Source organism: Muscardinus avellanarius (genome assembly GCF_963383645.1).
Source record: "Muscardinus avellanarius genome assembly, chromosome: 7".
Classification (NCBI taxonomy): domain Eukaryota; kingdom Metazoa; phylum Chordata; class Mammalia; order Rodentia; family Gliridae; genus Muscardinus; species Muscardinus avellanarius.
Window position 1 is genome coordinate 71,303,332 of NC_137793.1, and position 27,252 is coordinate 71,330,583.

Genomic DNA, 27,252 nt, shown 5'->3' on the forward strand with positions numbered 1-27,252 from the left:
GAGTATGTGGCAAAAATCTTCTCCCATTCTGCTGGTTCTAGGCTGAGGTTCTTGATAGTTTGGTGTATCAATATAATGGAATAATATTCAGCTATAAAATAAATGAAATACTGACATATATACTATTGAGAGCATTTCTAATAAAGTAGTTCTAATTTCATTTACCAGTCATTATCTGAAAAGCATTCTTAGAATCAGATCATAATCATCCTTATAACTAATATTTACTGAGTACTTATTACATATTGAGTATTTTTGCTATTTAATTTACATATCAATAACAATCCCATGAGGCAGGTATTACTGTTAGTACTATTTTACAAATGAAACAGACCCAGAACATATTAGCAAATTTCTTGACTCTGGAAGCTATGGAAGTCCTTAATATTTTCTTATAGTTTGGATGAGTTTCTCCCAAAGGTCCATACATCAGTTGGTTCCCAGAAAGATGATACTTGGAGGTGCTATAGATCTTTAACAGCTGAAGCCAAATAAGAAGTCCTTAGGTTACTGGAAGCAGTTGTGGGACTTTATCTCTCCTTCTTTCTCTGTGTTGTCGTGCTAATTATGTAAGTGCTTCTGCCATGATACACCACCCTTCACCAAGGGCACAAACCAATGGGGCCCTCCAATATTAAACCTGAACTTTCAGAATCATGAGCTAAAATAATCCTCCCTAAGTATTCTGAGTCAGGTATCTACTTATAGTTATATAAAGTTAATCAACAGACTGGTCTATCTCTATTATCAAACACCAATAATAAATACTTGGCTTCATATAGCTTTTGACCTGATCAAGTGAGATAATGTGAAATTGTATGTATGAATGTGGAGTTTTAATGCTCTTTTGTTGAATACTACATAAACACAAATAAATATCTTTGAAATGTTAATTTTAAAAATGTGGTGGCAAAGATAAAATAATACCATGCTAAGTCCTTTCATATCTTATTACCCTTATTTAGACTAATTTAGAATATTTTAATTTTTAAGTCTCCAAATATTTATAAAAATAAAGTTTTTATAAATTAAAAAATAACACATAGATGTTGATCAAATTAATATTCACTTTATTAATAAGATCACATTACTTCCAATGGTATTAAACATTTCAATAGTCAGTAAAATTTTTAATATTTTATCATTATAAGTTGGCAATAAAACTCACTTTTCCCAGAGTCATTACATGCATAGTAACAAATAAAATCTTCATTCATTCATTTTGCCTTTCCATTTCTCCTGGTAGCTTTGTAAGAATCCATGACTTCAGTTTTTCTAGCTCAGTTTTACTTAGCTCATGATAAACATTTGGAAAACTATGAAACTTTGTGCTTACTCCTAGAAATTTTAACATTGAGTTTGTCTCTTCACCCCAAGAATGAAGAACTAACTCGTCTGCAGTACCATGACACTGAAATAATTCAGGAAGCACACCATCACTTTTCTCAAGTGCCTAGAGAAAAACATGCAAAAACAGAAGAGTTTAAGAAATTCTAATTAAAAGCACTCTTTGCTTAACAGTATTCTTTATACAGAATATTTCTTGAACACTAATGATAGCATAGAACTAATCATTATGCGTAATTTAGCCATGAATTCCTAGGAATGTTCAATTTATACTAACTGCGCATCATTTTTATTGTTTAATTACCATCTTTAATTTAGTTTCTACACATGCATGTTTGTTTTGTTTTGTTTAGTCTTGGGTTTTGAAATCTGGAACTTACCTGGTAAACAGCAGATGCTTTATTGAGAAAACTAGAAAGAGCAAATACTCCTGCCACATCTTGATGGTTTCTATATGCTAAATGCATTGCCATGCATCCTCCCATAGAAAATCCTCCTGAAGAAGCAAATATAAAAAATACACTTACAGAAAAAAGCACACAGTAAATCTGAGCAAAAACCATCTAAGCCAACCTCCCATTAATACTTTTAAAATAGAGACTTTTGCCGGGCATGGTGGCGCACGCTTGCAATCCCCGCGCTTGGGAGGCAGAGACAGGAGGATCGCGCAGGTTCGAAGCCAGCCGCGCGCGCTGGCTTAGGAGACCCTGTTTCCAAATATAAAAAAAATGTAAAAAGAGGTCTGGGAGTGTAGCCCGAAGGTAGAAGGGCTTCCAGGAACCCCAGTACCACCAAAAAAATAAATAAATAAAAAAAATAAAAAAAAATAAAATAGAGACTTTTAAAAAGCTGTAGTGCTAAGAAGAAATTTAATCTACTTTCAGTCTCATAGAATAAGACCTCTATGAAAAAATAACAGTTTTTTTCTATGTGCTCTATTCCACTATTCTATGTGCTCACTGGTAAAGAGATTTGTATACTAATAGAGCTAAAACTGAACAAAGAACTCATGTTCACCAAGTAAAAATGTTTGTCATAATTCAAAAAGTGAGACATAGTACAAACATTATTTATTTAAACACCTAATGTCTCCTTATATTTTGCTTAAACTTCTAGGAATCCTCACATTACAAATACAATTAATACCATGTACCTTTTTGTCTTAGTTGCCAAACTGTGAGTTCCATGAGGAGTTAGTTTCTAGTGTCTGTCATGTAATAGATGATTAGTGATCTCTAAGTTAGGAAGGATAACCAAAAATGTGATGAGTTGGTTGAAAACAGTTTGTATTAGAGCATCATTTTAGAAATTGACTTATAAAGGAATAATAAAAATAAAATATTCATCTATGTAAAAATAACTTTACTTCACAAATGTTTGTTGTCTTTAATGTCCCAAACACTGCTAGTTACTGGAGATATGCAGATTAAAATAAGAAGATCCTACTGTTCAGGGGGACTTTAATGAAGAAATACATGGTATGATAAAGGCAGCAGAGAGACTGGTAGCTCCACACCTTACCACAAGCCAGAGACTTGGTATATTTCCAAACCTGAGTGAGAGCTAAAAGAAATCTCACTTATATTATATTTCAAGAGAAACTAAAAAATAAATCATGTAGCCACATACTCGTGGAAATACAAAAATGCAGTTTGTTGTAAAATTCAGATCTCTTAATTTCCAGTCTACTGTCTTATTTCATTTACCAAAGTGTGAAGCTGATCCCTTGTGACCACAAATTTGAACGTACTACAATATCCTTTTATACATGAAAGGCGTTGAGGCCCAAGAAAATTAGGTGACCTGTTTATAGTTTTACCACTGTTTTAGGTGTAAAGGTAGGACTCTTGGACTCTAGACTTCTTGTAATAGTTTAATGTACCTTCTATCATCCTCCAATATTATTAAGTAGGATTACTTAATCTGAGTTAGGCAGATATTTATTTTGGCCCCAGATCACAAACATATGAAAGAGGACTAACAGTTTAAAATCTTTAGATTTTTAGAAGGGCATAATATATAATCAATAATTATATATAATAAATATTATGTCTGTAGTCTCAACATTTCAGAAAAAAAATAAAAGGGTCTCATTATTAGAAGCAGCGCCCCCCCCCCATGGATAAGACCACTGAAAGTCTCTTTCAAAACACCCTATCCAATATCCAGATACATCTAAAAACAGGTTCTTGAATGAGTTTGGTTGAAAGAGGAAGGAGGATAAACATCTTTAAACTGTATGTAAAATTTGCATTTATGCAGGAGATTTTCTAAAAGGTTTGTAACCATTTAGAAAAAAAAGGCTATATTATTAATAAATCACATGACAAATCTTTGATATTTCCTATTGGGAGACACAGTGCTCATCAGAGTTAAAATTAGAATTTCTGGTAGTTAAACATTCATCATAAGTATACAGAAAGAATTCTAAGCTTTAGTATTTTTTTGCCATTACCTACAGACTTCTCTTTGCTTCTGAAGTTTTTCTAATAACATTTTAACATTACATTTTTTCTACATTAAAACATTCTAAGCCAGGCGTGGTGGTGCACACTTGTAAACCCAGCATTCGGGAGGCTGAGACTGGAGGATCATGGTTCATGGACAGCCTCAACTACTTAGTGTGGCCCTCTGCAACTCAGTGAGACCCTGTCTCAAAAATAAAGAATAAAAAATAGGGCAGGGGTGTAGCTCGGAGGTAGAATGCCCCTGGGTTCCATCCCCAGACCCACAACAACAACAACAACAACAACAACAACAACAACAACAACAACAACAACAACAACAGCAGCAATCATTCTACATAATGCTGGGCATGGTGGTACATACCTATAATCCCAGTACTTGGAAGGCTAAGATAGGAAGATCATAGGTTTGAGAACAGCTTCAGTAACCTAGCAAGACTGTACTTCAAAAAAATAAAAAATAAAAAGGGCTGAGGTGTAGCTAAATGCACACACGCACGCGCACACACACACACACCCTACACATAGCAACTTCTGCTACTAATAGGGGAACTTCAGATAATGAAGGAGAAACTCCAGTGGTCCAGGGGAAGGAGGAGGGAGAGGAAGGATCAATGAAGGAATCACTTCCACTGACATTACATACATATGAGAGAAGAGCAATGTCAACCTCGACACCCTGTACTGGGAAGGGAGGGAATGGGTAGGGAGCCGGGCAGAGCCCTCCATGTGCTTGGGCATGTGTGTCACTGTCAGACTGAAGTACATTACTATGTGAGACCACAGTGCACCCCCAAAAGAGTCTAGGATATCATCAAGATTTAACATGCACTAAAAAACAGATTCTATGGTTAGAACATATTCTGGCACAGGAAAGGAGCTTAATAAATATTCACTAAATAATGCATTTAATGTAAATTAAAATTCAATAAAGATATTTATATAATGAGATATGTCATAAGGAAGTACAATTTTTTGGTGATTTGATATAAAAGTAAAGCTTGGAAAATCTAAGAGTGAATGATTCATGTGTTCCAAACCAATCCTTCCTAATCCAGCTTCTTACAATAAGGATATAGCCTCAATCTTAGACCCACTTAAAAAATTTCACCACCTACGTCTAATTTTTAAAAGCTCTCGTGCCATAAATCAGATGTTTGAGAATCATTGCTATGTGGTAAATGGTTCAAAATTAAGTATAATGGGTAAGAACCAAAAGTAAATATATGATCATGATTTAAAAGAAATCCATATTCTATCATACCAATGCTGTATGAGCAAAGTGACTATTTTTTCTGAAAAATTTAAGAGCTTGAATTATGTTTTTGCCAAATGTAGTTCATGAATATTTAAAATACAGTGTGACTGAGAAAGTAAATTTTAAACTTTATTCAATTTTTAACTACTTTAAATTTGAATTCAAAGAGCCATTTCTAATTGGTAGTTACCATACTGAATAATTAATTTCTAGAGGGTATAAACTATACCAGTGATTTGAAAAAGCATCAAAATTCGTAAGTGGAGCAAAAAAAGTTAATAATTAATAAAAATAATTCTGGGGGCTAAAGTAAGATACATTAAAATGATTTTTAAAAGCATACCTATTATAAGAAATTTTACAAATTAAGTTCTTCCCAACACTTCATTTTTACTAACTAGGGAAGCTAATCACTTTATATGGTTTCAGAGAACTTTGATGGGACTAAAAAGCAGAGAGAGAAGAAAACATTTATCCACACAAAAAATGTCTCTCTGAATGCACATAAGTGCATCCTTCAGACATTTTACTTCATGTTCAATTTTCGGGGGGGGGGAGAGGGTAAGATAATTGAACTTATTGAAATTATTATTTTAAAATTTAATCTAATTCTCTTATCCACTTATAATCTTGTGAGGTAATCTGCAATTCCTCACTAGCTGTCTTTGACAATACAATCACCTTTAGCATGGGACACTACTGTGAAAAGGTACTTTGTATATTTTTTTCCTAAAAGAAGAAAATGTAGCACAAAGGACTAGTCATTTGAATTCAATTTTCCATCAAGAGTTTAAGAGTTAATATAAAATACACTGTTCATAAGTAAATAGCAAATAGTAAATTCACTGTAGGTAAGTTATAATGGATATTTATAGTTGCTGGTTAAGTATTTAAAATGTCAAGAGTTAACATTTCAACATACACTTAGGATTAACAAGCTGAATGAAACATGTTAAAAATAATAAACTTGGCTTTATGAACTCTTTATATAAAATAAAACAGAAACAAATCTATAAAAAAAACTATACTTGGAAAATTAAGATACTGTATCTGAAAAAAAAATTCTAAGAAAAAAAAAACACAATTAAACTTTGCTATCAGCTGACCAGAATTTTTAAAATGTCATAAAATCTACCACCATCCCAAATTTCAACAGTTCTTTCTTTTATATACCATTGTAATTATTCTGTAGACTAAAGTGTGATAAAGTCTCAAAAGATTTATATATTTCCTCTCATATAAAATTTGCAGTATAAACAAAATGCTTATTTTCCTCTGTGGAAAACTATTAGAACAACAATCCCAAGCCTTTAAAGTCCTAATAATTGTTGAAGAACCATAAGATGTTTAATAAGTTAAAGTACTTTAACAAGTTGAGGTATGCTTAGAGAAAGGGGCAAATGCTATCATTCCTGCTTCAGCTCCATGAGGATGCAGAGGAAACCCAGAGGTCAGAATGAAGAAGCCGAGACATTTTGGTGTTGGCTTCATCGTGGGAATTCCAATTATCTCTTTATTTTATTTTTATTATAAATATTATTATAAAATTGATATATTGGGAGATCTATAAAAGTAGTATATTGATATTCTTACATTTCTTAAGGTATTTTTACCATATAGATGCAATTAAAGAAGAAAATGAGACATACATAATCTTACCACCTAAAACATGATTTTGATGTTATTTTAAAATTCATTTTAAGTTAAACTCACTCCATATGTACAATTTTTATTTAGGTTTATCTTTCATGTAATACTGATTTGAAAGACATTCCAAGATAACGTTAAAATTTTTTAAAAATAATTTCTAAGTTGAACACGTTCACTGAGTATCTTCTACATGAGTATACATAGCATTTAAAGGTTATGACTATAATTAATTTAATGAATGGACCATAATTCCTTTCGTCATTCCCCTCATTCTGGGTACTTAGATCATCCATGTAACAGTGTCCAAGAAGCACTTGCTTCTCATTGCCTCAAAAATCTGGTAATATGCTCATATCATCAAAATTCATGTAATCTTTTCATATCATTTGTCAGGTCCCATATATCCTAGATCAAAATTAAACTTAAATTATATTAATATTTTCCTTTAACAAATTATCACCACCTAGTGGCCAAAAATGAAATTCAAAAGTAAAATTTGGGATTTAATTTTTTTTTCCTTTTTTTAAAATACACTTTTATTTGTGCATTGTAGTCTCATAATATAGTGCAAAGTGACAGAGACATGCATATACACAGCACTTGGTGTGACTGTAAAATTATTGACTAAATAACTGTATTAGCCAATAATCTTGAATTTTAGTTTTATAATTTCTTGAATGAAAATAATTATATCCTATTTTACTTGCTGAAGGGCTCGATATGAAAACAACTTTATAATTTAAACATGATCTAAATATAAAACAGCATGATATATAATGGCAATTTTAAAATGTTAAGTGTGATACAAATGTCAACTAACTTAAGAGTTATTGCTATCATATTACTGAGTACAACAGTTAACAAGAAAAATATAATACACGTTTCTCCATTTTCATTTATCATACTGAAAAATACCAGGATGAAATTTCAAGACAGACTTTAACAGAGAGAAAGAGAGAATGTACTGACTATAAAATAAGTTTATATTATATACAATGGGCAATTTCAATCTTAACAAAATCAGAAGACAGGCTAATCTAATATTATTCATAACTTTCTCATAATACAGGATTTAAATCCTGGTTCTTTCAAGTTGGCAATATATTGCCAACTTTCAAAAATGATTAAACAATTACTATTTCATGTATGATTCTCCTAAATTTTGCCATAACTTCTACAGAATCATTGGAAGTATATAAAAATAAATAAAACAAACGTCTTTCTTTCTTTTCTTTCTTTTTGTGGTACTAAAGGTTTAACAGGAGCATTCTACATCTGAGTTATATCCCCAGCCCTTTTTATATTGAAACAGGGTCTTACTAAGTTGCTGAGGGTCTCACAAAGTTGCTAAGGCTTGTCTGAAATCTGTAATCATCCTGTCTCAGCCTCCCAAGGACTGGGATTACAGTCATGTGTCACCACACCCAGCTGAGATAGTTTTTCTTGTGTTTTTAATGGTGAAGATTCATGAATGTCTCTAAGAAACACCTTTTTATTGAATATCTCCTAAATATCACATATGGAATGAGTAATAAACCTTTCGCCCAATTCTTCCTCTATCTTAACAAAAGTTTATTATTTTTTCCTATTAATAAAGCAATACATGTACTTTTCATGAAACTTTTTACAGTCAAACTCTGTAGTCTACTATAATTTTCTTAAGTATAATCTTACTCCTCCCTGTATCTTCAAAATCTTAAGATAGTGTGCTGGTTTAGTCTTCAATAATTCTACTAGATCTACAATATTTAACTGCTTGCTGCTCACCTGATCTACTGACTAGTCAGCAACCCCCCCCTTCCAGTATAGTCAGCAAAATTTTTCTGAAATGCTCATCCCACCACATTATAGAAATTGGGGTGCATATCAACCATCCTTTCTTTTTTTGTGTGTGTGGTACTCAAGGGCATTCTACTTCTGAGCTACACCCCATCCCTATTTTTCATTCTTTATTTTGCAACAGGATCTCACTAAGTTGCAGAGTCTCACTAAGTAGCTGAGGTTGGCCATGAAACCATAATCCTCTTGTCTCAGCCTCTGAAGTACTGGGATTATAACCATGTTCCACCCAGCCCTTGCTTTCTTTCATGACTCCATTTCTATTTACCAGTCAAGTTCTTTTTCCTTCTTTAAAACTCAGTTGCAGGGTCACTTCTTCTACAAAGCAGCTCCTAACTCCCCAAAATATTTACTTATTCTCTCTCTTCCCTGATTACACTATACCTTTTACAATTTCTACAGTAATATGTGCATTGCATTAGAACATTTAAAACTTCAATATCTATCTCATTAGACTATGAACTTTCTGAGATTTTTTAACTTTAGCACTTAAATGTTTGTTAACAATATAAAGATAAAACTTAATATGAGAATCATAATTTTCAACCTAACCAAGCAAGGTTAACTAAAAAAGGAAGAACACACACAATACAAAAAAATTGTTCTAAAACAGATAGCAAATTATGCTATTATTAAAAATGGTTTCATAAGCTACTGCTTATGATTCTAATATTTCTAAAAGCCTCAATGTGTAGTTTATCTTGAACTATGAATGATATGCAAGTAAATGATGTTCCAAGTACGTGTCCACTGCTCCAATGTTCATGTATAGAGTTGAAGACATTTGAAGGTCTTACCTATTAATATCCTGTTTTTCCTGATTCCACTTTTTACTTCATCATCAATCAAATCAGTAAGCACTTCACACATTAAATTGATTGATTCAAGGTGTTCTGGGCAGTCATTAGATATTTTAAATCTGTCAAACCATACATTGGAAATTCCTCCCTTCATAGGAGTATATGGCCTGTTTAAAATAAATAGGAAATAATGATATTAAGTGGTTGTTTTAATTTCCAAAAGATTATAGTGCTTTGAATGAATAAATTTCAAGTTTTCTGTTAAGGAATTCATATTAAGATACTCTTGTGCATATTGTATTATTTTTCCTATACTTACATTGATTCCACTAACATTTATTAGTTCATTATCTTTAATTAATAGTCTTTTTTTAAGAGATGGGACAATTATAATGCTATTGGGTTTTTAATTTATCCATTGCATATTAATGCTCTGGAATGGGTTGTTACTTTTAAAATAATATATGTAAAATTAGGTATTCCAAGTATTATTCTAATCAATTACAACCTGAGTTATGGGTTTTGTGCTCAAATTCTGTGTTACTAAAGGTAAAAGAATGGGGAACAAAACTATCTCAGAGATAACTTGCAGGCAAACACAAAGGTCTAGGAGCTCATTTAAAAACAGAACAAATGCTAATGTTAAGCGAGATTAGTCAGTCAAAAAAAATAAGAAATTGGATGCTTTCCCTAATATGTGAAAGCTAAGGATAAATGGGTCATTGGGAGGAACTCTAGATGAAAAAGGAAATCCTATAGAGGAGCAAAGAAGACAACCTAAGTGAGGGGATGGGACGGGGAAGAAGGAAACTCTCAAAGCACATAATGTACTTAAACATATTGAAGTCAACCACTAAGCCAAGCAAGGGAAAGAGGGATGGGGAGGGAATAGGGTGGGAATTGGGTAGGGGCTAAATGGGCGATGTGTACATGTATGTCCACACAAGTTTTTTTTACCCCAGTATGATGTATAAATATAATGCACCAATAAAAAAACAGAACACAGGATTTGCCAAAGATAAGGGAGGGGAAAGTTTGACAAAAGATGGAGTTTATAACTGGGCAAGGCCCAATTTACTCTTTACTTTATAGTGAAAATAGGATTCATTTTACATGTAAAAGTGTCACAGAAAACATAACCAGGGAAAAAGATCCATCATGACTGAAAAAAATCTAAACCAATGACAAGTAACTCTGTCTTTGATGACATAGATATAAGACTCCTCTTACACCACTTACACCAATGCTTCTACATTGTCATTTCAAGGTTAGCTGTATTCTCTCTCCAAAGTTAGTTCAATAAAAGCATGCAGTGTCCATTACAAAAACAAGTGCAGGGCTAAGAGACATGAATGAGCTTTCCTGTGTCTTCACTACTGAAAAACTCATGTGGATTCGTAGTTACCTCAAGGAGGTAGAAATGCCTAATTTCATCATCATCATCATTAGAGTCAATGGCTAGTGCTGAAAGGAGTAGAACTCCCCTATTTTCTGTATGGATCATACCACTTCAAAATAAGTGGGCACCAGCATTAGGGTCCTGCAAGTCAAGAGGATTATATTTGGAGAATTTCAGAGAAGCTGAAAGAAACAGGGAAATAAGAAAGGTGTTCTGACTCAAATTTAACAAAAATTTATATACAGAAATCTTATTTACTTAAACAGAATATCATCTTACTTTATAAAAATATCTCTAAAATTTGAATATATGTATGAATATCCCTATAAGACAATACATAGAAACCTAACATTTTCCCTGATAAACCTATATAAAATTTTACAAAAATGATATACACAATTTTTCCACACATATATTAAAACATGCAAGCCGGGTGTGGTGTTGCATGTTTATAATCCCAGTACTTGAGAGGCTGAGACAGGAGAATTATTGGTTTGCAGACAGTCTCAGCTACTTAGTGAGTCCATCTGCAACTGAGTGAGACCTTATTTCAAAATAAAGAATAAAAACAGTAGCTCAGAGGCAGAATACCCCTGGGTTCCATCCTTACTACCCCAAAAAAAACAAAAACAAAAGAAAAAACATGTATTTACAGAATTTGGGGGGCAGTACTTCCTTTCAAAACTGGAATACTTATGCCTGTCTCCTCTTATGTGCAACACATTCTTTTTTAACAATAGCTCACAGATATCCCTCCATCCAATACAGTTTTCACCCATTCTTTTAAATGGCTAAATTATGCTCTAACATAAAGATGTTCTACATTTTAACAATCCATTTCCTACTAAGAAGCATTCATATGGTACCCAGGTTCTAGCCATTAAGAAAAATGCTGTATTCAACATATCTGCATGTAAGTTTTTATGTAGTGGGATTTCATTCCTATGAAGCAGAGACCAAGGAACATGACTGCTGTGCTGAAAGGTATAACTTATCTTAAAAGATGCTGCAAAGTTGCTTTCACGAAGGGGTTGCAAAAATTCACCTTTTTCCAGCACAGGTACTAACATTCTTTAAAATGTTATCATTTAAGAGTATTAGCTAAAATTTCAAAATATGCTTTACTTTATTGAGATACAACATACATATATAAAAGAACTCATTTGTAAGTATCTAGTTCAAGTAAATGTGACAATGCAACCATCGGCTCTACAATAATGCCCAACATCATCCTAGAAAACTCCATCATGCCCCTTGCAGGCAATCCCCATATACTTCATAGGCCTGTATAGCATTTCTACCACTGATTAGTTCTGCCTATTCTAATACTTGACCTAAATGCAAGTGACAACTCATGTCATTTACTACTTTTTTCTATTAGGCTTTTTTTGTTGTTGTTGTTAGTTTAGAAGAACACTTTGTCTATTATTGACAAGTATGTGTCATTTAGGTTTTCTAGTTATTTTATTGATGCAATGTAATTATACATCATAGTGAAATTCATAATGGTATATTCATACTTGCAAATATCACTTGGTCAGCTTTCCTCCCCACAGTGACATGCATATTTCAAGTAGTATTTTTCATGTTTATTTTTGAATACTGACATGTAGTTAAGTCATTCTTTTCACCAGATAAAATATTTTACATTCAGCTAGGTATAGTGGTACATGATTGTAATACCAGTACTTGGAAGGCTGAGACAGGAGGATCACAAGTTCATGGCCAGCCTCAGCAACTTAGTGGGGCCATTTGCAACTTAGTGAGACCCCATTTCAAAAATAAAGAATAAAATGGGGCTAGAGGTATAGCTCAAAGGTAGAATGCCCCTGGGTTCCATTCCAAGTAACACACACACACACACACACACACACACACACACACACACACACACTACATTTGATATGTCCTTTTAAAAGTATTAAACTTATTTTTATGATTTAAGATGTTGTTACAATTCATAAATTTTATCATAGATACCCACATATTTTTTTAAAATTTTTGTTTGCATTTATACTTTTAAGTCTTACATTTTGAGGAAATTTATTTTTATACATGGGGTGACCTAAAGGCTTAAATTCATTTTATCTCAGATAGATAGGCAACTGTGCTTGAGAAGACAGGCAGGCAGCCAGGTAGCTAGCTAGCCACTCTTCTCCGAAGGAGGTGAAACAGTGAAACTCCACTTTTGCCATATATTTAACTTTATATTACCTAGTCTCACTCAATCTAAGTTCTAAGACATAATTATGCCATAATCCCTACAAATTAATATACATATTAAACGTATTAATATATAATATATTAATATATATTTCTCTCCAATATATCTAGAATGGTACTAGTTCTATACGATCCTTAGAAAAATTGAGAAAACAGTTGTTCCAATACTCTTCTGTGTTCTGTGACACAGTGAAGAACGTTTATAAGGCTTCGCTTGGTTCCACTAACCTACATCAGTTAGTAACATACGGACAGTTCTACAGTGGTTTGCGCATGCTCAGAAGTTGTTTGCAGTAAGCCTCTCTCTTTCTACTATTTTCACATTAGTCTGTTTTTTCCTATCTGTCCTGGCTATTGTTAGGTATTCACTGTGCTATGTTTATCTAAAAGGTTAACCAAAACATTTAGCAAACTTTAAAATACTTTCAAATAATTTGCTTGAAAAATCCTTTTGGAGTTTTCATTAATGCTGCATTGCTGTCTGAGAATTAACTTAGGACAAAGCCTGGGGAGGGGGTCAGGCTGCTGCAGCCTGAGCTTTCAGGTGTCCTGCACTGCTCTCCACCCACGCCTCCCTCACTGGGCGCTGGGAAGACAAAATCCTGCACAGGACAAGGACTCCTACAGTGCCTAATTGAAACAGGGTCTCGCTGAGTTGCAAAGGGCCTCATTAAGTAGCTGAGGCTGTCCACGAACCACAATCCTCCTGTCTCAGCCTCTTGAATGCTGGGATTACAAGTGTGTGCCGCCATGCCCAGCTTTCAGAGAGAAATTTTAAGTGATGAAGTAAAGACAAATCCATTGTTTATTCTGCCTAAGTAAAAAATGTCAATATCAATTTTATAATATTATATTTAATGAAAAGTATAAACAACTTATGTGGAAAACCAGTGAATAAAAATTAGAGGCACTACACAAATCTCATTACTTTCAAAATGTTTTCAAAACACCAAGAGAAACTACATCATCATAAAAATTAAAAATAGCTTACTAAATTGTTATTTTTCTAAAAATAGAAATTCTAATTGTAAACCTAAACTAAGAAAACCTTTAACTGTAAATATAGTTCAAATAGGTCACAAAAATAAAAATCTTTATTGGGTATTTCAATTAGAGTCCACATTAACATAATAAAGATACAGCTATGCTTTCCACTTTAACATAGTAAACTGCTGGCTCTCACTTACTATGTCCCTATTTAGCTGATTAAAAACATCTATTAAATATAGTTGAGGAAAAAGAATACTTATAACCCCAATGGCAATTATGCATTTAATAAAAACATTACAATATGCTAGAATAAACCACAACTGAATAAATATAACAGATAACTGTTCTCTTCTTTTGTTTAAACATGATTACTAAAACAAAAAATACAGCTTGTTTGGTGGAGTTTTGAATCTATGTAGATGAAATACATATAATAATTCTAAAGGAGGAGGATAAAGGGGCCTAGAGTTTAAGGTAATATAGTTCACTTAAAGTGGTGAAAAGTTAACTTCAAAAAGAGGAACAGCTTGGTATGTATCATACCCTAACACAATCGGAAAAAAGGGAAGAGGTAAATTAAAAGTGAGTATCAAAAAGTTCAAGTAATTATAAAAAGGGGAAAAATGGGTTCCAGAGAAATAGAAAGCAACAAACTTAAATTTAAACATAACAATTCAATGTTCTATCAAATGTAAATGGCTTAAACAAATCACTTAAAAGACAGGAATCATTCACTTGGTTAAAGAATAAAAGTTCAAAGAAATGTTATAATAGATATAATAAAAACAGCCGATGTAGGCAGGTTAAAAGTAAAAGGCTAAAAAAAGTATTATGCAACACTAATCAAAAGAAAATAAAAAGATGCAAGAAAAATTAAGCATAAGAAAACCATAATATTAAAGAAATTATATTCTAAGGTATTATAAGAAAATAAAAATGAACCTTTAATAAAATAATAGCTACCAATGAAGAAAACAATAATTCTACATGGGTATGTACCTAAAAGTATGGCTTAAAAATCCTTGAAGAGAAAACTGACTATAGATTTAAAAACCCATCCTTGGTAACTAACAGAACCACTTAAAAATAATTACTAAGAATATAAAAAATTTGAGTAATACTATCAATTCCTTAAACTTTTGAAATTTACAGAATGCAATATACAAAAATGCACAAGAATGGATAGCAAGACAGACCACATGCAAAACCCTAAATGAGTCCCAATGAGTATCAAAACACTGAAACTGCATAAAATATTTTATCTGACATAATGGAATAAGATTATAAATTACTGGGAATAAGGTATATAAAATGGCCCTAAACATGAGTAAATATAAATGAAACAGAAAAATGAAAGAAAATAACAAAGACCAAGTTAGTTCTATAAGAAAATTAATAAAACTGGTAACTCCATGGCAAAATGAACCAAGATAAAAATACCAACAATAGCAAAATACTAAATGCTTCTCCAGGATTGCACAGGAAAGAGTTCCTTGCTTCCAGGCAATATTGTACTCAAGTTCCAACAAGTACAAGAAGTCAGGGCAATGGAAGGGCGTAATGACTGAAAAGAAAATAGTACCACTGCCATTATCACAGATTATGTGACTATTTACACAAAAACATAAGGAACACTAAATTGCTACTAGAAACAACAGCTACTAGACACAGTATGTATTAGGATGATAGGATGTAAACAATATACAAAAATGAAATTCATTTTTGTATACAAACATATTAAGAAGAAAATAATAAGAAAAATATTTACAAATTCTACTTGAAATAGCATAAAAAGTATTTGTGAATAAACAAATTTAGCAAGAGACCACTACACTGAAAAATTCAAATCACTGCTGAGACATTAATAAAGACCTAGACATAGTAAGACATATCTATGTGCATCTACAGAAGACATCAATTTTCTCTAAATTAAACTGGAGATTCCACACAATTCTAGTCAAAATCCAAAGAGTTATTTTTTGAAATTGATAAGTAGATTCTAAAATTCACATGTAAATGCAAAGAACTTGGAATAATCAAAACTTATACCAGCTAACTTCAAAACTTCCTATAAAACTATGGTAATCAGCTGGGCGTGGTGGCCCACACTTGTAATCCTAGTACTTGGGAGGCTAAGACAGAAGGACTGCAGGTTCACAGCCAGCCTCAGCTACTTAGTGTAGGCTTCTGCAACTTAGTGGGACCCTGTTTCAAAATAAGATACTAAAAAATAGGGCTGGGGGAGTAGCTCAGAGGTAGAGTGCCCCTGGATTCAATCCCTAGTACCATAAAAAAAAAAAGGTAATCAAAAGTTTTGTTCTGAGTCGGGCATGGTGGCACACGCTTGTAATCCCAGCATTCCTGAGACCAGAGGATCGTGGTTCCCAGATAGCCTCAGCTACTTAGTGAGGCCCTTCGCAACTTAGTGAGACCCTGTTTCAAATTAAAGAATAAAAAATAGGGCAGGGGGTATAGCTTGGAGGTCAAAGCCTCTGGATTCCATCTCCAGACCCACAAAAAAAAAAAAAAAAAAAAAGTTTTGTTCTGGTCTAAGATAAAAAAGTACAATGGGATACAATAGGGTCTAGATGAGAATCCATTAAAATATGTTCACAAAAGACCTTATACAAAAATATTTATAGCATCACTATTCATTGAACTAGAAATAATCTAACTAGAAATAATCTAAATGTTCATCAACTAAAGTACAATAGAGAAAAACTGTAGCATAGTCATATAAAATACCATTTATTCCTAAGTTTAAAAAGGAACCATTGATGCACATATGTGGATGAACTTTAAAAACATTACATCTAAGCTGGGAATGGTGGCACATGCTTGTTATCCCAGCATTCGGGAGGCTGAGACAGGAGGATTGTGGTTTGCAGACAGCCTCAGCTACTTAGTGAGGCCCTGTATAACTCAGTGAGACCCTGTTTCAAAATAAAGGACAAAAAATGGGGCTGGAGGTATAGTTTGGAGGTAGAATGCCCCTGGGTTCCATCCACAGTACCACAAAAATAAATAAATAAATAAATAAATGAATAAATAAATAAATAAATTAAAGATACTATGTCTAAATCAGGCACGGTAGCACATGCCTGTAATCCTAGTACGTGGGAGGCTGAGACAGGAAGATCACATTCACATATTCAAGGACAGCATCAACTTTGTGAGACACTATTTCAAAATAAAAAACATAATAGGGCTAGGGGTATAGCTCAAGAGTAGAATGTCCCCAGTAGAATACACACACACACACACACACACTCTCTCTCTCTCTCTCTCTCTCTCTCTCTCTCTCTCTCTCTCTCTCTCTCTCTCTACTAAGTATAGAGAAAGAAGTCAGACAAAAATATTAAATGATTCAAAATAAAAAATGTAATAGGGCTAGGGGTATAGCTAGAGGTAGAATGTCCCCAGTATAACACACACACATATACACACACGTACAAGTGCATGCACACACACACACACACACACACACACACACACACACACACTAATACTAAGTCTAGAGAAAGAAACCAGACACAAAGATCAAATGATTCCATTTAAACGAACTTCAAGAACAAGCAAAACTGGGCTATAGTGATAGAAATCAGTACTGCAATGCCTATAAGAAGTTAGACTGGTCTCAAGAACATTCTCTGGGGTAAAGGGAACATTATCTAAATTTTTGCAAACAGGTGTGTGTATTTTTAAACACTCACTGAATTATATCCTTAATATTTTTGTATTACACTGCAAATTTTACTTTTAAAGAAACACTTTTCTGTGTGTGGTACTGAAGATGGAACTCAGGGACATATTACCTCTGATCTACATCCCCAGCCCGATTTTATTCTTTATTTTGAAACAGGGTCTCACTAAGTTGTAGAGGGCCTCACTAAGTAGCTGAGCCTGGTCGTGAACCCAATCCTCCTGTCTCAGCCTCCCAAATTCTGGAATTACAAGCATGTGCCAGACTATGTCCATAAAATATCATTAAGAAAGTAAGATGCAAATAATAAAAGTATATATTTGATTCATATTTCTAATAACCACCAAAAAATTTATCCAAAAAATACAGAGCTCTAAGAAAGGATTAAAAAAAGACAATCAGCCGGGTGTGGAGGTGCACACTTGTAATCCCCTGCTTGGGAGGCAGAGACAGGAGGATTGAGCTGGTTCGAAGTCAGCCGCACTGGCTTAAGAGACCCTGTTTCCAAAATAAAAAAAAGTATAAAATAGGTCTGGGAGTGTAGAAGGGCTTCCAGGAACCCCAATACCACCAAAAAAAAAAAAAAAAGACAATCACATAAAAGCATGTCTAAACAATTTGAATAGGCATTTCTTGTGAAAATATCCAATTTTTTAAAAAATATGAAAGAGTGCTCAACATCATTAGCGTTAGAGAAATACAAATTAAAGGTAAAGTGGGAAACTGCTACACATTCACCATGTTGACTATAAATTAAAAACTAACCATGGAAAATATTTATTCAGGTAGATACGAAACAAATGTAACTCTCAAACAAGGCTGGTGAGAGTATAAAGATAGTCTGTCTGGAAAAACATCTGGCATCATGTACCTAAGCTAATAAGAAGCTTAACCTGCTTTTTACTTTTCCTTTGCATTCATTTACATAAATATCTGGCTTGGTAAAAGCTACGAAACAGGAAACATCATTTCAATAATATGAGGCAAGATGCATTCTAGAACAAAACTGGTTAAGTATCAAGTCATTTAACCCTACATACCAATCAAATGGCATCAATAGAAAGATTAAAAAAGACAATAATTTCAGTAAGTCCTGGAAGGAATAGCCTAGTCAGTGAAATATCTACAGTGTAGAAAATCATAAGGGCTCACAGGTGGTGAAAGTAAAAACAGGAGAGATACACAGTACTCTAAATTTGGACAATGTCAGGAAATACCCAATGGATGAAACATTGATGCGTTTTTTTAAGGCTGTTAAAGTTTACTTTGATCCAACCAATTACATTAAAAAGAGTGAGGTCAGGAAGGCCTGGTTCTACAACTTGCCTTCTTTGAATTCTATTTGGAAGAGAGTCAACAAGGTAGAGGACTCAAGACTCTTTATATCAGCACAATAAACACTGTCACAATAGATGGAAGGTAGCGGTTAATTTTATTCTCCCAAAGAAGTCATATTATACTAAAAAAGCTAGGTCTATTGTCCAAACTCCCTACCTAAACAGAGTAAACAGTTGTTTAGAATATAATCAGGGGTCTCAAAACAGCACAGTGTGCTATGAATACCAGATTATTCTAACAACATGTGATCAAATAGCACCTGAAGTTTGGAAACCAAGTTAAATACTTGGGCTTAATGACATTATAGGCCTCCTCAATTTAGGGTTTATCAGTTAAAAGTGGTCCAACAGGCCTCACATATTTCAACTAAAGAGTCTTGTGTTCACTCTGGATTAATCCTCTTACTAATCTAGAAAATCCTCTTACTAACCTAGAAAGAATAACTACATCCCAATAGGAACTACAATTTCTATGTTACCACAAAGTGTACTTTTTTTTTTTTTTTTTTTTTTTTTGGTGGTACTGGGGTTCCTGGAAACCCTCTACCTCCGGGATATACTCCAAGACCTCTCTATAGATATATAGATATAAATATACTTGGAAACAGGGTCTTTTAAGCCAGCGAGGCTGGCTTTGAACCTGCGCGATCCTGTCTCCACCTCCCAAGTGTGGGGATTACAAGCTTGCGCCACCACGCCCGGCTGGCAAGGTGTACTTTTAAGAACTCTTTGCCATAACAAAGCATACCTTTTAAAAACTCGTATAAGTAGTTACAGTAAATTTTCAGTATTATATGCAAATCAAGTTACTCATTCCTACTACAGTATTTTAAACTGCAACAACAAATTCTGAAAGATATGTATTCATTCAGTAATCACTAAAAGTATTCTACCTGTCAGGTTCTGTGCTAAGTGTTTAAATATACTAAATCTCTAAGAGTCTATAAGGATACAAAACTGAATTATGATATAAAGTGCTACAGTAGAAATAAGTCCAGCACAAGATAGAAAATGTAGCTAACTATACTCTCTTTTAACTGGCTTGCTACCTTCTCTCTTTTAACTTGAGTACCTCAAAAGATCAACGAGAGCTGCCCTGATGCTCAGGATAGTCTAAGAGCTCTGATGAAGAGGTTTCATTCTAGCATACCTTCACATCTTTGCCTCCACAAACTGAGCAGTATGCTTTTTGGACTTTCCAAGAGTTAACTAAGTTCGTTCCCAAACTTGCTTATATTTTGCTTGTTTTATTTTTGTTACATTTAGGTATATTATTATTATTATTTAAAATAACATCTTGGAAACTTTTTGCAAAAATTTGCTAATTAAAAGTAAAAACTTCAGCCAGGCGTGGTGGCACACACTTGTAATCTCAGTACTTGGGAGACTGAGGCAGGAGGATCCAGGTTCACTGCCAGCCTCAGGTACTTAGGGAGGTCCTCTGCAACTTAGTGATACCCCGCTTAAAAAATAAAGTCTAGCTGGGGGTATAGCTTGGAGGTAGTATGTCCCTGGGTTCATTCCCCAGCACCACACACACACACACACAACCAAAAAAAAAAAAAAAAAAAACAGTGGAAACTTGAGTAAACTGTGAACACTGAATTTAATTAAAAATGATTTGATCTAGAATAGCAACTCTCAACATACTCTGTCCTAAGCCTTTTTTTTGGTATGAGAGATTTAACTCAAGAGCATTCTACCCCTGAGCTAAACCCCTACCCCTATTTTATTTATTTTTATTTTGAAGCAGGTTCTCACTCATTTGCAGAGGGCCTCACTAAGTTGTTGGGGGTGTTCCAGAACCTGTCAGCCTCCTGTAGTGCCGGGATTACAAACATGTGGCCTCTTGCCTGGCTTGGGAATCCTTTCTAAGACTTAAACTACATGTCCAAAATGGCAGTCCCTAAAAACACCTAAGAGTTATACACTTAAAATGCAGCGAGTGCAACTGAGGACTAAATTGTGTGTGTGGGGGGGGGGAGGGGGGTACTGGGGATGGAACCTAGGGGCCTTCTACCTTGGAGCTACACCCCCAGACCTATTTTTTATTCTTTATTTTGAAACAAGGTCTCACTGAGTTGCAAAGGTCCTCACTAAGAAGCGCAATCCTACTGTCTCAGCCTCCCAAATGCTGGGATTATAAAAATGCATCACCACGCCTGGCACTAAATTTCTAATACCAAATTAAATTAAATTAAATTAATTGGCATTCAAGTTGAGATGTGCTGTTTACATAAAACACATACTATATTTCAAAAATTAATATAAACAATGAATGTAAAATATTTATTTTGATTACATGCTGAAGTAATATTTTGATATACTGAGTTAAATAAAATAATTATTAATATAAATTTACCCATTTCCTTTTCTTTTTCTTAAGGTGGTGCCCAAGAAAACTTATATTTAAATATGTAGTTCATATTACATTTTTATAGTGTCAAGGAAACTTATAGTTAACATTACATTTTTATTTGTTACTACGGTTTAAAATGTTTAATGAGCCAGGCGTGGTGGCACAGACTTTTAATCCCAGTGCTTGGGAGGCTGAGACAGGAGAATCACACAGGTTCAAAGCCAGCCTCAGCTACTTAGTGAGGCTCTCCCCTGTTTCCAAACAAAATATAAAATAGGTCTGAGAGTATAGCCTGGAGGTAGAAAAAAGCCCCTGTGTTCCATGCTCAGTACCACAGAAAGAAAGAAAGAAAGAAAGAAAGAAAGAAAGAAAGAAAGAAAGAAAGAAAGAAAGAAAGAGCAGACAGTTTCATGAGTCAGTATGGTAGCACACACTTGTAATACTAGGACTCAGAAGGCTGAGACAGGAGGATGATGGGTTTGAAGATAGCCTTAGCAACTTAGCAAGACCCTATTTCAAAACTAAAACTACAACAACAACAATAAAAGCTGTGGGTTTAGTATGGAGGGAATAACCTCTGGGTTCAATTCTTAGTACCCAAAATAAACAAATATGTAAAATAAATAAATAACAATGGTATATCCAAATATTTATTTTGAAAACATAACAAAAAGTTATTAGGAATTCAGAGCATCACTGAAATGACTCTCTGAAATGCTTTCAGCCTAAAGTATGAGAAACAGTGATCTAGAAATCATATTATAATTGGTGATTATACATGAAACTTAGGAGATGAAAATTATTAATTCCTAGAGTCATGTTTCCAACGGTCTTCCTTGTAATTTATCAATTACATTTGTACTTTGACTGAAATGCACTTATCTTTTCCATTCTCATAGGAACACTAGTAACTGTTCACCTTCCAACTTTACCTTTTCTAAAAACTAGCAAAAATAACAAGCATTTTTGGTACTTTTGAAGGCATTCAGTTTCTAGGACAAAAATAACCCATTGGTCATCAGATCTCTTATCTATGCCACCAAACTTCTAAATTATTAACTATACTAAAGCAATAACTCTTTTGAATCTTCAATCTTCCATTATTATTTTTGTTCCATTTCTTTCAATTCTATCAACTAGGTAAGTAAATTCTTATTAGTGACTATAAAAAGATCTTTTAAGTCCCAGATCTTTTTTTCCTTAATACTGAGTGGAAAAATAAAGTGAAACATTTGCTTAAGCATATAATGTGCTTAATAAAAATAAATCAGGAACAGATAATGAGAAATCAGATTTGGTTGCATAGCTCAGCACATTATTTCATTTACCAAAAAAAATTTTTAAGCTTCAGTATAAAGCATATGTTCAGAATAAAAGGCTATAAATAGTTTTATAATATTTATAAAAAGCAGTTCAACATCAAAACTCTACCAGTCTTATTACTGTGAATTAAACACACCTACAATTCATATAATCTAAATATTTATTAGGTAGTCAACTCTATATTTCTACTCTGGTTTACTAGTTCAAAAAACATACCATTTCTAAATAATCCTATTAAAAACAGAAAGCATATCATGAAACTGTTTTCCACAGATTATAAAATCTGGTTAAATAAATTGTTAGAAAAATTATAATTGGTGAAAAAAGTTAAGTTGCCTTTTGAAATGAATGAGGAGAAGAGTTTGAGGAAGCAGTGTGTGGCAGGCCAGGCACTGACAGTCTGAAATGAGAGCTACGGGGAACCAGTTATAGAGAAGGAAATTACTCACCTAGCAAAACTTGCCAAGTGTCTAAACACAAAATAAAGAATATACTCAGGAAGAAAAGAATCTAAATTTAAACTTAAAGTATCTTAAATACAGAATCAAGCTTAAAAGACACCTAGCTGGCACATCTCTTCATGTATTTTATGCCACAGAATTATAATAAAAGAGAGATAAATCACTGCATACCTGGGAGGAGCTGTTGGGTAAATAATTTTTATGTGCTGGAATGTTAAATCTTGATTTAAAACCTGCTTGATCCACTTTCTGAGTCCTTGTCCAGAATCACCTGATGAATCACAAAATCTAGAATAAGATAAACATTTTAATAATATAGTTTATTTAAAACAATCTATAGGCCAGGGAGAAGTGACTTAGGGACACCCTGTTTCAGAAAAAAGGGGTGGGGGTGGGGGTAGCTCAGACGTAGATGCCCCTGGTTTTAATTCCCAATAACACACACAAACACACACCAAAAACAAATGACAACAAAAAATAACCAAAATAAAGTCTTACAGTCTATAACTTTTATGTCATATGAAGGCTATAATAAGAAATTTAAAAAAATTTCCATACTGAAGACATCCTTCATAGGAACTTACTTTTCAATATGACTTAACTGCCCAGGCATTAGTAGTAGTAATATTTTGATTATTATACTTCTAGTTTTAATACTGATCACTTTAGGTTTCCTCATTTACTTAACAGATATAATAAAATAGATTTTCTAAAAAGAAATTTTTATTTCTGATTCTTAACATTATCATTTCTTTATCCAACATTTTTTTTTTTTCGGGTCTGGGGATGGAACACAGAGGCATTTAACCTCCGAGCTATACCCCCTGCCCAGTTTTGAAACAGGGTCTCACTGAGTTGCAGAGGGCCTCACTAAGTAACTGAGGCTGTCCACGAACTGCGATCCTCCGGTCTCAGCCTCCCAAATGCTAGGATTACAAGCGTGCGCCACCATGCCCAGCTTATCCAACTTTTAAAAGGAATAAATTCCCAAAGTGACTGTTAAAGCTATGTTATTAGTTTGCTCCAAACTTTTGAAGCATCCTACCTCTGAGCTACACTCCCAGCCCTAATTTTCATTCTTTATTTTGAAATGGTCTAAGTTGCAGAGGGACCCAATAAGTAGCTGAGGCTAGCCATGAACTTATGATCTTCCTTTCTCTGCCTCCCAGCTACTAGGATGACAAGTGTGCACCACCATACCATACTATAATTTAAAAATTTTAATCAATTCGCTAAAACATCAATTCAAAAATTATCTACTAAATAACTGTTAATGTGCCAAGCACTGTGTTTACTACTAGTGTGGCGGTGATTAGTTTATCCTGATAAATAGGCATTAATCAACGAATCATAAAATACATGTGAAAGACAAGTGTAATGCTACAAAGATGAGGCACTTGGTGCTGTAAGGGTTTATTACATCCCAAACTGAGCTAGTTGATGATTTTGAGGACAATTTCACTAAAATATAAGCTCCACAAGGACAAGTTTTATTTTGTTTTATCCACCAAGTTGTTTATTATGTAGAACAGCACTGACACAAACTAGACATCTAAGAGAGTTGCTGAGCGGTCTGAATTCAAATCTACAGTGGTAGATTTTAGTAAAAATCTGGTAAAATGAAGTGAAAGAAAAAACATTTGAGGCAGAGGAAAGGGCAAGTGCTAAGATCCCAGACAGGAGAGAACGGTATGAACACCTAAGAGCTGAGAACTACACGATAACATACATACATACATCTACAATGTTCACTTTTTAAAAAGCCAGCACCTTACTCCAACAGTATAAGACAACTGCTATATAATTAGTTTGTTCATACTGGGATTAAATGGAATCCAAACAACTTCTGTAATATAACCACTTATTTTAAAGTCTAATGTAAAATTAGCCTTTAACCTGAATGATAAAGGGCAATTTTCAGTAAGTTTTATATACCTCAATGGAGATTTAAATATATAAGAAACACATTATACTTGCATAATCAGCAGAACTAGATAAATTATTTGCCTAAAGAGGAACATATATATACACATATACACACAAAATAGATGATTCTGGGTTTCAGAAACATGCTACAGGTGATAAAAATATCAGTAATATGTAATTGAAGAGTAAGTATAGTTACTTTAAGCAAAGTGGTCCAGGGAAGAAACTAAAACGTAAGAGTTCTTTCTAAAGATACTGTGAGCCGGGTGTGGTGGTGGACACTTATAATCCCAGCATTTGGGAAGCTGAGACCAGAGGATCACGGTTCACTGACAACCTCAGCTACTTAGTGAGGCCCTTCGCAACTTAGTGAAACCCTGTTTCAAAATAAAGAATAAAAAATAGGGCAGGGGGTATAGCTGGAGGTCAATGCCTCTGGATTCCATCTCCAGAACCGGAAAAAAAAAATAATGTGAATAAATTAGCTTATTTATAAGGATTACAGTATTGGGAAATTTTGGGGCACTTATGAACACCCCTGGGGCCCTATTATTACTCACAGTCTCCTAATTGTAAAGCTTTGCTGCTCTCTGGATACCTCATCTCATAGAAATATTTAATTGGTCAAGTCCTTTTTAATCATCATTGGTCCTCTTCTCTATTTTCAAAATGATACATTCTAGAGCAGGGGTTTTCACCTTAGCCCACCTGAATACTAAATTTGGAATCCGAGAGATTTGGGCTGAAAGTCCCAATTTCACCACCACTCACAGTCACAGCTAAGTAACCTTGTACAAGCTGTTGAAGCTATCTGGTCTCATTTTCAAAATGAAGAAAAGAATACTTTCCGATTCTGTTCACATCTAGTTCTCCACCCCCTCTTTCCAATCCCTTCCATTATGCAATCACTATTCTTCCCTTTAGGTCTACACATGTCTCAGCTCAAAGACAACTTTCTTGGAAAAATCTGAGAAGCTAGGAAAGGGTGAATTAGGTGATGTGTGCATGTATGTCTCCACATCTTGTATCCCATTAAGATGTATGACGATACACCAATACAAAATTAAAAAAAAAAGAAAATGCCATAATAATGCCTGACCGCAGTTTTTTATTTCCTTACTATTCACTTGGCAGCAAATTATGCACCATCTTGTGATTTCCTATGCACTGCTGACTCATTAAATTGTTTCTGTATTTAAATTTAGGTAGGCTCCCTGAGGACATCAGTTGCATCTCATTTCTTTACAAATAAATAAATATTGACATTTTCTGAGAACTTACCCTGGGCCAAGCACTGTGGATGGGAGGATTAAAACTAGGGCCCTTACTCTCGAGGTACTCATAATCCAGGGCAGAAGAAAGATAAATAATTACAGACGAGAGTGGGAATGCTATATGGAATGATGAACAGACAGTATACCTGCCCCTGGAACTGGGAATTGACTTAGTGCTCTGCCTTGGAGACTTAATGACAGAGGATGAAAGGGGAAGGTAGGAAGGGGAAGCGGGAAAAAGAAAAGGGGGAAAAGCATTCCAGCCTGGCAGTGGCACACAGCAAGGAGATTCTCAGTAAATTTACCTGGAGTCTCAATTGTCTACATTAGTTTGGGAGACTGGAAAAAGAATGCAATGGTAAATTATCCACTGCGGAGGAAAACTCAAATCCCTAGTAGCTGGCCCTAAAAAGTGCTAAAAAAATCTACGTGCCTTTAACATAAGACTTACCTTACTAACCTGCTCTGCTTAAACTAGGAAAAGGATGGGGACGGGGGTGGTAAGGGTTGTACTAGGGAGAATGTGGTGGACTGAGGGCTGGGCTGTGGGACAGCAGGGACAAGGGCTGGAAGCGAAGACGATGGGCTGGTGACTACAAGACAGGAGAAGGAAGGCCAAGGAGGGCGGTGTAGCAGGTGACAGTGTCCGCGCACCCACAACCAAGGGCTAGGGAGGGCAGATAACCTTCTCGGAACCCCAGACCCCTTCTGGGCCCGGCGCGTCCTCCACTGGGAAACAATGGGGTAAACGAGGGAAGGATGTCACCAAGCTGCTGAAAAACAGCCCGTAAAACTGCAATCCACCTGAGCCATGCAGGAAGATCAGCGAGGCGCTGTGCCTGCCAGCCGGCGACACGATGCAGCGCTGCAGACGAACTGACCCCGACGCGGCCGCCAT

At 34.4% G+C, this 27,252-nt stretch overlaps 1 protein-coding gene across 5 annotated transcripts; it reads right to left on the minus strand.

The window, feature by feature from the left end:
* Window positions 1-1,063: 1,063 nt before the first annotated feature.
* Window positions 1,064-27,252, minus strand: LYPLAL1 (lysophospholipase like 1; the record flags this gene model as incomplete). Of its 5 annotated transcripts, none has more annotated exons than XM_080699151.1 (5): window positions 1,064-1,453; window positions 1,728-1,843; window positions 9,357-9,478; window positions 23,326-23,425; window positions 27,159-27,252. In XM_080699151.1, 5 exons carry the CDS (start codon window positions 27,250-27,252, stop codon window positions 1,214-1,216), a joined length of 672 nt encoding a protein of 223 aa, XP_080555277.1. In that variant the 3' UTR covers window positions 1,064-1,213. The 5 variants fall into 5 exon arrangements, with proteins under 5 accessions (XP_080555277.1, XP_080555275.1, XP_080555276.1 ...); XM_080699149.1 differs by having other exon boundaries at window positions 9,357-9,526; XM_080699150.1 differs by having other exon boundaries at window positions 9,357-9,507; window positions 23,319-23,425.